The sequence below is a fragment of the Sinocyclocheilus rhinocerous genome, unplaced genomic scaffold, assembly GCF_001515625.1.
Source record: "Sinocyclocheilus rhinocerous isolate Xijiao unplaced genomic scaffold, SAMN03320098_v1.1 scaffold1719, whole genome shotgun sequence".
NCBI lineage: Eukaryota > Metazoa > Chordata > Actinopteri > Cypriniformes > Cyprinidae > Sinocyclocheilus > Sinocyclocheilus rhinocerous.
Window position 1 is genome coordinate 469,094 of NW_015664048.1, and position 13,720 is coordinate 482,813.

Genomic DNA, 13,720 nt, shown 5'->3' on the forward strand with positions numbered 1-13,720 from the left:
AAAGAAAAACAATGTTATTTACCGTCACCTACAGGTACAAACGTGTACAAATACCAGAAAATAGATTCATTAAATCAAAGTGTGTGTAAAAAGTAATAATTTAGAAATGGATGTTATGTACACAAGGCGACGCAAAAACCACTTATTGCACAAGAAAACAATAGTATCATATCTGTAATAATTATTAACTTAAAATACAATGGAAACTCTATAAGAAAGCATTTAAATTATTTAAAGTTGACTGCCAGCATGAAGTCTTTTTATATATATCTTTTCTTTCAAATACAGCAGGTCAGAACTCATCTAAAATAAATAAATTAAAATTTGCATGAAGACATGTTTTTAGGACCATTATAACAGTAATTTTTCATTATGACATTAATGAAAAAAAAAAAAAAAAAAATATATATATATATATATATTACAATGATATTGGTCTTAAAAACAGGCTTAATATTTAATGCAAAATTTTAATCATAAAATGTTATGTAACTTATTTTATTCTTTTGATTTTGTTGTGAAATATGATGGAGTTTTCTGTGAATTTGACACTCCACTGCAGGTTAATATTAAACTGACATCAGGTTAAATCATAAAACTGACATCACTCTGTTTTCTGTTCCTTTGCAGATTTTGGCAAATGCACTTACAGTCACACCTGTGCAAACACACATTTACACACGGCAAATAGATATCTCTATATATCCATGTAGCTTCAGAACTGTACATAGAAAGGCCGAACGTTTTTATACATAGATCTCTTTTAAAGTCACTCAGGAAGGCAACGCAAACATTTGTAAGGCAAGGTCCATTTGACGCACACATTCTGCCATCCTGAGAAAGAAAAGTGTGAGGGCCGCGTAGCCCTTTAAAACACAACTATATGTACAGAGCTTCGAAAAGTTTCTCCACGACGGTTTCAGAAGGTCTCCGGGGTCCGTGTGTTTTCACGCCTGTCGTCACACACGCTCTAATCGCTCGCTGCTCGCTTGACTGAGATTTCCAATGATTGGTTTGGGTTTTGGGATTTCGGGAATGGAGAAATGTTGTTGTGTTGCGTTTTTCTGTGTAAACAGGGAGAACTGACGTCTGAGGGGCGAAATTGGTTGAAAGCAAAAGATTAATTATCCAAAGATGTGTTTCGTCTGACAATTTCTGTACGCTGAGGACGCAGAAAAGAAAACAGTGGCTTAGTTTTTCTTGTAGTATTTTAAATTGCTTCTGCTTGGATGTGCAACAAAATAACAACTACTAAAAAAACATTCTAAAAATGTAACATTGGGCAGCTGGAAAAACACTGGGCTCCCAGAATTGTTACAAGTTTTAAAAATGTAACACCAGGCTGCTGGAATTATTACATATTCTAAAAATGTAACATCAGAATGCTGGAATTCTTACAAGTTCTAGAAATGTAACACCAGGCTGCTGGAATTGTTACAGGTTTAAAATGTAACACTGGGCTCCCAGGATTGTTACAAGATTTTTTTTTTTTTAAAGTAACATCAAGCTGCTGGAATTGTTACAAGTTCCAGAAACGTAACACTATGCTGCTGGAATTGTTACAGGTTTAAACATGCAACACTGGGTTCCCAGGATTGTTACAAGATTTAAATTTTTTTTTTTACATCAGGCTGCTGTAATTGTTACAGTTTTAAAAAAATGTAACACTGGGCTTCCAGGATTGTTACAAGATTTAAATTTTTTTTTTTACATCAGGCTGCTGGAATTGTTACAGTTTTTAAAAAATGTAACACTGGCTTCCAGGTTACAAGATTTAAAAAAAATAAATAAAGTAACATCAGGGTGCTGGAATTGTTACAAGTTCTAAAAATGTAACACTTGGCAGCAGGAATTATTACAAGTTCTAAAAACCGTGACACTGGCTGCTGGAATTGTTACAAGTTCTAGAAATGTAACACTGGTCTGCTAGAATTGTTACAAGTTGTAAAAATGTAACACCAAGCAGCAGGAAGTATTACAAGCTCTAAAACAGCAACACCAGGCTTCTGGAATTGTTACAAGTTTAAAAAATGTAACACTGTAACACCAGGCAGCTGGAACTGTTACAAGTTCTAAAAACGTAACACTGATTTAAACATGTATCACCAGACACCTGTAATTGTTACAACTTTTTAAAAATGTAACACTGGGCTGCTGGAATTGTTACATTTCATTCATCTAGTTGTTTAGGTGAAATATGATTTTTCAATTAGAATAAAATGTTTAGCTATTACAACGGGGCCACTGAGAATATAACTTTTTCAGTCCAAATGTCTGCGTAACATTACACACTCCGCCGACTGCGCAGCACCATCCATCGTCCTTCATCGTGCAAAACGGCAAAAAGGAGACAACGAACCTTTCCTCAAAGCCTCGTCGGTAACTACGGAATTTTACCAAGACACAATCCGTCAGGTGACCTCTGCCCTAGCGACGTCATTGGTCGTGTTTGTCGCACTCGTCGTCCAGGCAACCGTTCATGCGATGCGAATCATCTCCGAAGGCGCCTTGAGACTGCAGCAGCTCGAATTCCTCGTCCAGAAAGTCCAGCGAGTTGTTGCTCGGTAGTCCGCGGATGGTGAACTTGTGCGAGACTTTGGCCCACTGCTCGCGGTTGGCGGCCACGCGCTCGTAAAGCTCGGCCGAACGTGGGAAAATCTCCTGCAGGAGCCTGAAAGAAAACCAGCAGAGTTAAGTTAAACTCTAGAGCTGGGGCCTCATTTATAAAATGTTGCACAGAAACCAATGTAGTCAATGTGTCCCTGGAGCACAAAAGCAGTCATGAGTAGCACAGGTATATTTGTAGCAATAGCCAACAATACATTGTATGGGTCAAAATTATCAATTTTTCTTTTATGCCAAAAATATATCAAATACTAGTATATATCAAAACTAGTAATATGCATTGCTAAGAACTTCATTTGGACAACTTTAAAGTCGATTTTATCAATATTTAGATTTTTTTGCACCCTCAGATTCCAGATTTTCAAATAGTTGTATCTCAGCCAAATATTGTCCTATCCTAACAAACCATACATCAATGGAAAGCTTATTTATTCAGCTTTCATATGATGTATAAATCTCAATTTCAACCCTTATGACTGGTTTTGTGCTCCAGGGTCACTTATGATCGTTGTTGTGGATTTAAGCGCATGCACACTCTTAAGATGCGTATGCACGCTTTATAAATGAGGCCCCTGCTCTTGATGAATAACCAGCATCACATGCATGAAATGAGTGATTCTCTGACTTGTATATTGGCATGGCGATGTGCTCCATGAAGCTGATCTGGAGTTCAGGGATGTAGGCTTTCTCACGGTCCATCATCTCACTGGGTCTGTTTCCCATCGCCTTCTCCTGAAGACACAAGAACAGAGTCTTGTGAATCATGAATTCATAAAGCTCTAAATGATATGATTTGCTGTTAAACCTGTTTCACACTCAATCTCCTCATGTCTTCTGTCTCTGATTGATAGTTTTTTATCCAGTCGAAGCTCTTTTAGTGTAATTGTAGATACGTTCAGCTTCAGCTGGAGCTTCACGTGTCAGATCTTGAGTGATTTTGATCAAGTAAAGGTCAGAATAACTGCAGTAATATCTCCAGATGAACACTTACTGGACTGAAGCAGCTCAGCTTTACTTGATTCTCCATCAATCATGTTTTAGAGTCTCAAATCTGATCCTCAGGATCTTTTGAGGAGCGTTTGTTTCCAGAAGCTTTACTTTCACTGTTCCTCAGCGGAGGAATGATCTTCACAAGCCTCCAGAACATCTCACATCTTCTGAGGAGCCTTTATTTCTTCAGCTCTCAATCACTGCATTATATGTTTGGAGCATTTCAATCTCATCTTACTGAGACAGATTACTGGAGATATAGAGACGACTGATATTTCTATCATTTTATGTCAGTATCTGCTCTACTGTTAGACAGATCTCATTGATTTACATCACAAGCAGCAGGATTTCATCATAGAAATATCAGCATCTGCAGCAAATTGAATAATTTGTTCAGTTTGAGTCTCTGAATAAGATTAAAGGTTTTTTTTCTCTCCATATTCTCACTGTATCAGACTATATGAGCCATAAAAGCAAATAAAGGTTTAATAAACATTCATTAAAAAAATGTAAATTTAAAAAGCCACGCTGGAAATAAATATTAGATATTAGAAAAAAAAAAAAAAAAAATGAAAATACTATAATACTATAGTACAACAAATAAATATTTTCCAGTGGTATGTCAAATATCTCAGCATTTTCTTTTTATTAATAAAAAAAAAAAAAAAAAATGTATTTACACGAATAATGGAACCCAGTCAGAATTTCAACATTTGTCTGGTGAATCAAACTTTCTGAATTTTGTTTCAATTTTACAAATTGCTAAATCTTTTCAACATATATTCAACAAATTTTGAGAAAATTTTAACATTAACTTATAATTGTTTGTTAACCTTTTTACAACCATTTAGTATTATATATGCAGATTTTTGTCTTTTTTTTTTTTGTTGCTATTGACATGTTGAAAGTTGGTCACATGTCGGCTGGAAAGGTAATTAAACGAGTGTCTTTGATCAAGTCCGGTTAGCACAGATAGAAACCTCTCTGAACTAAAAACACTTAAAACATAATACTGCTGTTTAACTCACCAGATCCCCCTGAGAGAAGAACTCTTTATAGATCAGCTCCTGCGAAACAAACACAGAAGAGTGAGAGAGAGCGTTTGACAGAGCGCCGCGTGTTTCTGGTGAGTCTGTGAGCTTCGGGACTCGTACCGCGATCTTCCTGGTGGTTTTCCAGCCCTTGGTCTGGTCTGAGAGGTCACAGGAGGTCATGAGGAGGCACAGCAGCAGACTGCGATGGGCTTGACTCCTCGGGTTATAACCAGCTACAAACACATGATGATGAAGAGGATAATACTCACATCAACTAATAACTCCAGTCAAGATCTCACAACAGCTCTAAACACAGCTGTTTTATTTCAGTTAACTTATATTTTATTCTTCAGGACTAACTAGTGTTATTTTAGTGTCATTGACATACTATTATAGTTTTAAATAATATTTTGAATTCATTTTTATTTTATTTTATTTTTTAGCTTTTTTTATATGTCCAGTTTAGATTTTGTTAGTTTTTATGTAATTTTATTATTATTATTTTATTTATAGTTTTTTTGTTTGTTTTAGTTTTAGTCATTTTTGTTATTTTAAGGTAAGCTAACGAAAAAGTTGTCAAAGAAACATTTTCACTTAATGTTTATTTCAGTTAGCAAAAGTGTTTTTTTTAAATGCATGCTAGTTACTTGCTAATCATGCTAGAGACATGCTAGTAGCATGCTAATCATGCTAGCGACATGCTAGTAACTTGCTAATCATGCTAACGACATGCTAGTGACATGCTAATCATGCTAGAGACACGCTAGCGGCATGCTAGTCACTTGCTAATCATGCTAGAGACACGCTAGCGGCATGCTAGTCACTTGCTAATCATGCTAGAGACACGCTAGCGGCATGCTAGTCACTTGCTAATCATGCTAGAGACACGCTAGCGGCATGCTAGTCACTTGCTAATCATGCTAGAGACACGCTAGCAACATGCTAGTAACTTGCTAATCATGTTAACGACATGCTAGTTCGTTAATGTTTATTTCAGTTAGCAAAAGTGTTTTTTTTTTAAATGATTTTAGTTTTAGTTAACATGCTAGTGACATGCTAATCATGCTAGAAACATGCTAGCGACATGCTAGTAACTTGCTAATCATGCTATAGACATGCTAGTTACTTGCGAACATGCTAGCGATATGCTAGTAACTTGCTAATCATGCTAGCGACATGCTAGTTACTGGCTAATAATGCTAGTGAAATGTTAGTAACTTGCTAATAATGCTAACGACATGCTAGTTACTTGCTAATCATGCTAGAGACATGCTAGTAGCATGCTAATCATGGTAGCAACATGCTAGTGACATGTTAACCATGCTAGCAGCATGCTAGTGACATGCTAATCATGCTAGAGACACGCTAGCGGCATGCTAGTCACTTGCTAATAATGCTAGAGACACGCTAGTAACATGCTAGTAACTGGCTAATCATGTTAACGACATGCTAGTCACTTGCTAATCATGCTAGCAACATGTTAGTAGCATGCTAATCATGTTAGAAACATGCTAGCAAAATGCTAGTAACTTGGTAATCATGCTAGCTACATGCCAGTCACATGTTAGTCATGCTAGCAACATGCTAATCATTCTAGAAACATGCTAGCGACATGCTAGTAATTTGCTAATCATGCCATCAATATGTTAACAGGCTAATCATGCTAAAAACCTGCTAATCATGCTAGAAACATGTTATCAACATCTAATCTATCTAAATTTTCAAACTTCAGGCTTTTACAACTGCTTTAAACGTTCAGGCTAGGTTTTTAAATTATTTTTTTTTTTTAGTCATTTTTGTTATTTTAAGTTAAACTAAATGAAAATGTTTCTTTGGCAACTTTTTCGTTAATGTTTATTTCAGTTAGGAAAAGTTTTTTTTTTAATGATTTTAGTTTTAGTTAACATGCTAGTGACATGCTAATCATGCTAGAAACATGCTAGCGACATGCTAGTAACTTGCTAATCATTCTAGAAACATGCTAGCGACATGCTAGTATCTTGCTAATCATGCCATCAATATGCTAACAGGCTAATCATGCTAAAAACATGCTTATCATGCTAGAAACATGTTATCAACATCTAATCTACCAAAAAATATCAAACTTCAGGCTTTTACAACTGCTTTAAACTTTCAGGCTAGGTTTTCTCAAGCCAACCTAAAGTTTGTCTCGACAAACTTTTTTATCTAGTTTTATTTATAGTTTTATTTTTAAATTTTTTTTTTTTTTTAGTCATTTTTGTTATTTTAAGTTAAACTAAATGAAAATGTTTCTTCGGCAACTTTTTCGTTAATGTTTATTTCAGTTAGCAAAAGTGTTTTTTTTTTATGGTTTTAGTTTTAGTTAACTATAATAACCCTGTGGCTGACATTTGTTAATATTACTTATTTACATTATAATTTTTATTTTACAAAATTAATATTTTTCTCTCAATGCATTAATTTATTTGTGACCTGAGATTCAGCTGAAAACAATCACGCCGGGTCTCACCATCAGCCATCTTCTGCAGGTCCCTGAAGATCCTCAGGTGATGAGCCAGATCTGTGGCCAGGATGATGTCTCTCATCAGATCCAGCATCCGCTGATAGTCCTGAAAACAGAAAGAGCAAAGCATCATGGTCAGGATAACAAAACCATTGAAGGATTTTTCCCTGTTGTAATCGGAGTCGAGGAAGGAGTGATGCACCTTTCTGGAGAACTTCTCAAAGATGTTGCAGCCTTGTGTGTTGAGGATGGCGATGGCCTGAGCGAAGTGATGTCTCTGAAACACAAGCACACACAAGACACTAGATCAGTGCTGAGTGTGTGTGAACGCGGTGAACAGCAGAGGGCAGCAAACACACACTGTATAAACGGGTCTGAAATGATCACTCAGACCACATTCACAGGTACAAACACATGAGATTACAGCAGCTACTCATCCATCAATCACTCAAAACAACACTTTAAACTGTGCTGTTATGTGTGGATTCAAAGTAAAACGACTGTATGATAGCTGTATCCATAGACAGAATTTGGGACGCATGTAAACAGGGCTATAGTCATATTGTGTGGGTGTGTGCCATATTTTGGGATACATTTATACCCAGGAGTGAGCTAAACCTGACAAATCCTGCCAAAACAAAAACAAAACAAAACCTCTTTTTGCAGATAGGCTGATTTGTAAAAACTGTATAAAATAAATTAACGTTTTTATATATATATATATATATATATAAAATTTTATACAGCGTATAAACACATTAATTTATTACTTTTCATGCAATTCCACACAAACTCCGAAGCGTCTCTAGATCTTCAGAAGAAGGTGTTCATGACGTACCGAATCCACCTGGAAGGAGTTGTTGGTTCCTCGATGGTCCAGATCGTGACACATGCAGGACACGAAGAGCGCCAGAATCTCTATATCTCTGCCAGAATCAGACGTATAAATCAGTCGAGGAAAATGGTATGAATTGTATAAATTAGTACAAATAAATGTCCATTGTAAAAATTAGTAGAACAAAATAATATAACTTGCAAGAACTAGTAGTAGAAAATAGAATAAATGACAAAAAGTATTAATACGAAATGATATCAATTGTAAAAAAATAGCAGAACAAAATGGTATACATTGTATAAATTATGATAACTATCGTATAAATTGCTAAAATTAGTAGTGCAAAGTAGAATAAATTGTATGAATTACTAGTACAAAATAGTACAAATTGTATAAATTAGTACAAATACATATAAATTGTAAAAATTAGTACAAAATAGTATCAAATGTATAAATGAGTACAAAATAAGACAAATTGTAAAAATTAGTACAAAAATAGTATACATTTGATAAATTATGAGAACAAAATCAAATCAAAAAATGTGCAAAATAGAATAAAAGCCAAAAATAGGCAAAATATTACAAATTATATAAAATAATATCAATTAAAAGTAAAAAAAAGTTATAAATTGTATAAATTAGTTGTGCAAAACAGTATAAAGCACTAAAAAAATCATGTGATCTCAAGATTTTAGCCACCTTAATTAGAGTGACAGTGAATGAAAAAACAAAACAATATTAAAAGCAGAAAACATCCTAATGTATAGAACTGAGTTAAACATACAGTACGTGACAAACAGCAGCAGCAGCATCTTAAATAATTCACTACATTAAAACAAGGTGCAGTGACTCTGTGGAGGGAATCATTTACGTGAACTGTCTGAATGAAGTGATTCACTAAAATGATTCAAAGCTCTCCCCACAACATAATGACTTATTATAGTGTTTTATTATGCTGTGGTGCAATGGGAAAGCAGCTGGTTCCTGTAAAGCCGCTGGTTTGAGTGAGTCTCTGCTTACTCGAGGTAGTTAGACAGTTGTAGGTTCTTGTAAAGCAGATAACAGAAGTGTGAGACGGAGAAGGCATGCATCCAGTTGTGATACGGAGGATCTCTGTAGCCCTTCTTCACCATCAGACAAAACCTACACAACAGAGAAAACACAGGTTCACTATAGATTCCTCTCATCATCTCTACAAATATCAGGCTTTTTATGCCCGAGTCCGTTCAAGTTGACATTTTTACCATTACAAATGTGTTTCAAAACTTAATAAGAAACTTTATATTAATAAAAGTGATGATTTAGTAGTGTGCAAGATGTAAGGAGAATATTAAATTACTTTTTACTTGACATTTTAATTCTTTAGATCACAACTTTTTGTTGAAAATAATATAAATCAGTCACACAAAACAGCAAAACTGAATTAATTAGGAGTACAAAATGGTATAAATTGTATAATTTAATAGTAAAAAATTTATTTAAAAGTAGCTAAAGTTATATTAATTAGCAGTATTTTTTTGTAAATTAGCAGTACAAAAATTTGTATAAATTACTAAAACAAAACAGCAAAATTTTATTAATTAGTAATACAAAATAATATAAATGAGTAGAAAAATCACATTAAATTAATAGAACAAAATAGTACAAATCATGAAACAGTAGTACAAATAGTATAAATTAGTATAAAACAGGATAAATTCTAAATTAGTTGTACAAAATGGTATAAATAGTATAAATTAGTAGAACAAATAGCATAAATTTGTAGTATAAGATAATATAAACTATATAAATGAATAGTACCAAATGGTATAAATTGTATAAATTACACTGAAAAAAATTATACTACATTTTTTTAAGGTAAGTGGTTGCAAACTATTTATTTTAGCTACATTTAAATAAAAAAAATGTTGAAAGTTAGTCAACTAAATTTGTTTATTTAAATGTAGCTAAAATAAACCGATTGCAACAACTTACCTTAACAAATATAGTAAATTCAATTAATCATTTTTTCAGTTTAGTAGTAATATAAATCAGTCGCACAAAATAGCAAAACTGAATTAATTAGTAGTACAAAATGGTATAAATTGTATAATTTAATAGTAAAAAATGTATTTAAAAGTAGCTAAAGTTATATTAATTAGCAGTATTTTTTTGTAAATTAGCAGTACAAAAATTTGTATAAATTACTAAAACAAAACAGCAAAATTTTATTAATTAGTAATACAAAATAATATAAATGAGTAGAAAAATCACATTAAATTAATAGAACAAAATAGTACAAATCATGAAACAGTAGTACAAATAGTATAAATTAGTATAAAACAGGATAAATTCTAAATTAGTTGTACAAAATGGTATAAATAGTATAAATTAGTAGAACAAATAGCATAAATTTGTAGTATAAGATAATATAAACTATATAAATGAATAGTACCAAATGGTATAAATTGTATAAATTACACTGAAAAAAATTATACTACATTTTTTTAAGGTAAGTGGTTGCAAACTATTTATTTTAGCTACATTTAAATAAAAAAAATGTTGAAAGTTAGTCAACTAAATTTGTTTATTTAAATGTAGCTAAAATAAACTGATTGCAACAACTTACCTTAACAAATATAGTAAATTCAATTAATCATTTTTTCAGTTTAGTAGTATAAATAGTTAATATTTTATTAATTAGTACTATCAAATACAATAAATAATAAATTAGTAGAACAAAATGAACAAAATGGTATAAATTAGTAGTGTAAAATTATATAAACGGTATAAATTAATAGTACCAAATGGTATAAATGGTATAAATTAGTAGTACAAAGTAGTATACATTTTATAAATCAGTACAAAATCAAATATCATAAACTGTATAAATAAAACAGTATAAATTAAACATAAGTAGTAAAAAATGGTATAAATGATAAATTAGGAGTTCAAAATAGAAGTAATAGTTCAAAACCATATTAAACCAACTTAAAAGCAAATATTCTATTTCTAAGAGCTCGGTACATGAGTTTAACTAGATTTCTAAAAGATTTTTCTTTTCTCTGTCTTTAGATTTGATTATATTTATTACAGGTCGGTCTGTGAGAGTCTGTACCTGGCTAAAGTCTGCAGGTTGATCTTATAGGTGTTGATGACGCCCATGTCTTCAAACATGCTCAGGACGCCCTGCGACACACACAGACACAGACACAGACACACACACACACACCCGCACCTACACCATTACTGGTACAAAACAATATAACTATATTAACTTGTTTTACAGGCTGCAGCATATGCTGGGTAAATATTTGTTTTGAAAACTGAGATTGATTTGATCATATGATTCTGCAGGTTTGGAGCCAGGAACCACTTATAAAATCAATATCTATACTCTGAATGGAAGCTCACGTAGTGAGCCTTTCACCCTTACAGCTACTACAGGTATAATATAATAAATATAATATAATATAACATAATATAAATTATTTAATAAATATTTTTTTCAGCAAAACCAGTTATCAGCCCACCCACAAACCTCCATTTCACCTCTCTGACTCCTACTTTGATCTCCTTCACCTGGGAGCCTCCACGAAGCACTATCACTGGATACTATGTGACTTATGAAGAGGCTGGAGACATTCCTAAAGAGTTGACCCCTCGACCTCAGGCTGGCAGGACCTTCGCTTCCATCTCTGGTACTGTTCTTTCTCTGTTTATAGCTTTCATAATGTTGTGCCTTTTTGTTTCTCCTTAATTATGTTGATAGTTTTTTATTAACGTTTTTGTGGTCTATACATGTAGGTTTGAAACCGGGCACAGAGTACGTTATCAAGATTGTGGCATTAAATAATGCTCAGAGAAGCATTCCATTGATTGGAAAGGCAAAAACTCGTAAGTACACCTTTGGTTTTTTTTTACTTTTTACTTTTTAAAAAAAAAATAAGTCTCTAATTTAAAATAACTGATTTGTATCTTAAGATATTTTAGAATATATTTTACTCCTGTGATACAAAGTTGAATTTTCAGCAGTCATTACTCCAATCTTCAGTGTCACATGATCCTTCAGAAATCATTCTAATATGCTGATTTTCTGCTCAAGAAACACTTCTTATTGTCAATGTTGAAATAGTAATAGTTTAAGGATTTTTTGACAAATGGAGTATTCAAAAGAACAACTATTGTTTGAAATCTTTTGTAACATTATATGTTTAGTGACACTTTTGATAATGCGTTCTTGCTGAATCCACATCTACATGTTAAAATGCATATTTTAAGTAGTTTGTGGGTACTATTTGCACTAAAACTGTTATTACAATACATTTTATGACGATATTTTATGAAGCTATTAATACATATTACATAGCAAGGCTGGTGATATGTATTATATAATATTACATGATATGTGCAGCTCCTTTTTTAATCACTTTAATTTAAAAGAAATAAATGCATGGCTGATATAATCAAAGCACAATGAATTAAATGTGCTTTACATTGCCCTCTGCTGCAATATGCTATTGCATTACTCATTTGCTTGCCCCAACACAATTTTCCTGCTAGAACTGGAAATTCACCAGCTGACCCCCCAGCTCCCTGACCCCAGCCGGCCCCGCCATGACATCCTGGATGTACCAGAAGACAACGACCACTTTAACAACCACGTGCATATGCTGGGGCCAAACAGACACAACACACTGGGGCACCAGGGCCAACACATCTACACTGAATATCAGAGCTACAACCTGGGCAATAAAGGCCAGCAGCCTCATCCCCCAAGCCACCGCGAGCCTCTGGTCTACATCCCCCTGCCGGGAGCAGATGGCCAGAGAGTGCCAGTGGTGCAGGTGAGCGAGGGGCCTGAACCTGGCTTCCCCTTCAGTGGCCTTTACAATGAGACAAACCTGCCCCAGGAAGCTCAGACCCAGACCACAATCATGTGGCAGCCTGTGCCGCACACCTCAGAGTATGTGGTGTCATGCAGTCCCATTACAGAGATTAATGAGAAGACCTTCCAGGTGAGTAAACAATCATATCTGATATTGAAAGTCCTGTAATTAAATACTAGTGCTGTCAATCAGTTAAAACATTAAAAAGAAAAATCAAAGTATTCAAACTAAATCATTTTTTTTAAATGTAGCTAAAATAAACCGATTGCAACAACTTACCTTAACAAATATAGTAAATTCAATTAATCATTTTTTCAGTTTAGTAGTATAAATAGTTAATATTTTATTAATTAGTACTATCAAATACAATAAATAATAAATTAGTAGAACAAAATGGTACAAATTGTATAAATTAGTAGTGTAAAATTATATAAACGGTATAAATTAATAGTACCAAATGGTATAAATTTGATAAATTAGTAGTACAAAGTAGTATACATTTTATAAATCAGTACAAAATCAAATATCATAAACTGTATAAATAAAACAGTATAAATTAAACATAAGTAGTAAAAAATGGTATAAATGATAAATTAGGAGTTCAAAATAGAAGTAATAGTTCAAAACCATATTAAACCAACTTAAAAGCAAATATTCTATTTCTAAGAGCTCGGTACATGAGTTTAACTAGATTTCTAAAAGATTTTTCTTTTCTCTGTCTTTAGATTTGATTATATTTATTACAGGTCGGTCTGTGAGAGTCTGTACCTGGCTAAAGTCTGCAGGTTGATCTTATAGGTGTTGATGACGCCCATGTCTTCAAACATGCTCAGGACGCCCTGCGACACACACAGACACAGACACAGACACACACACACACACC

General features: G+C 33.4%; 1 protein-coding gene across 1 annotated transcript in view; it reads right to left on the reverse strand.

Moving 5' to 3' along the window:
• Positions 1–2,227: 2,227 nt before the first annotated feature.
• LOC107729592 (cGMP-dependent 3',5'-cyclic phosphodiesterase) overlaps positions 2,228–13,720 on the reverse strand; it is a 32,325-nt gene continuing 20,832 nt past the window's right edge. The window contains 9 exon segments of the mRNA XM_016540173.1: positions 2,228–2,671; positions 3,251–3,357; positions 4,644–4,682; positions 4,770–4,882; positions 7,141–7,240; positions 7,337–7,447; positions 7,973–8,060; positions 8,990–9,112; positions 13,606–13,676. Coding sequence (XP_016395659.1) covers positions 2,437–2,671; positions 3,251–3,357; positions 4,644–4,682; positions 4,770–4,882; positions 7,141–7,240; positions 7,337–7,447; positions 7,973–8,060; positions 8,990–9,112; positions 13,606–13,676 — 987 coding nt within the window. The 3' untranslated portion in view covers positions 2,228–2,436.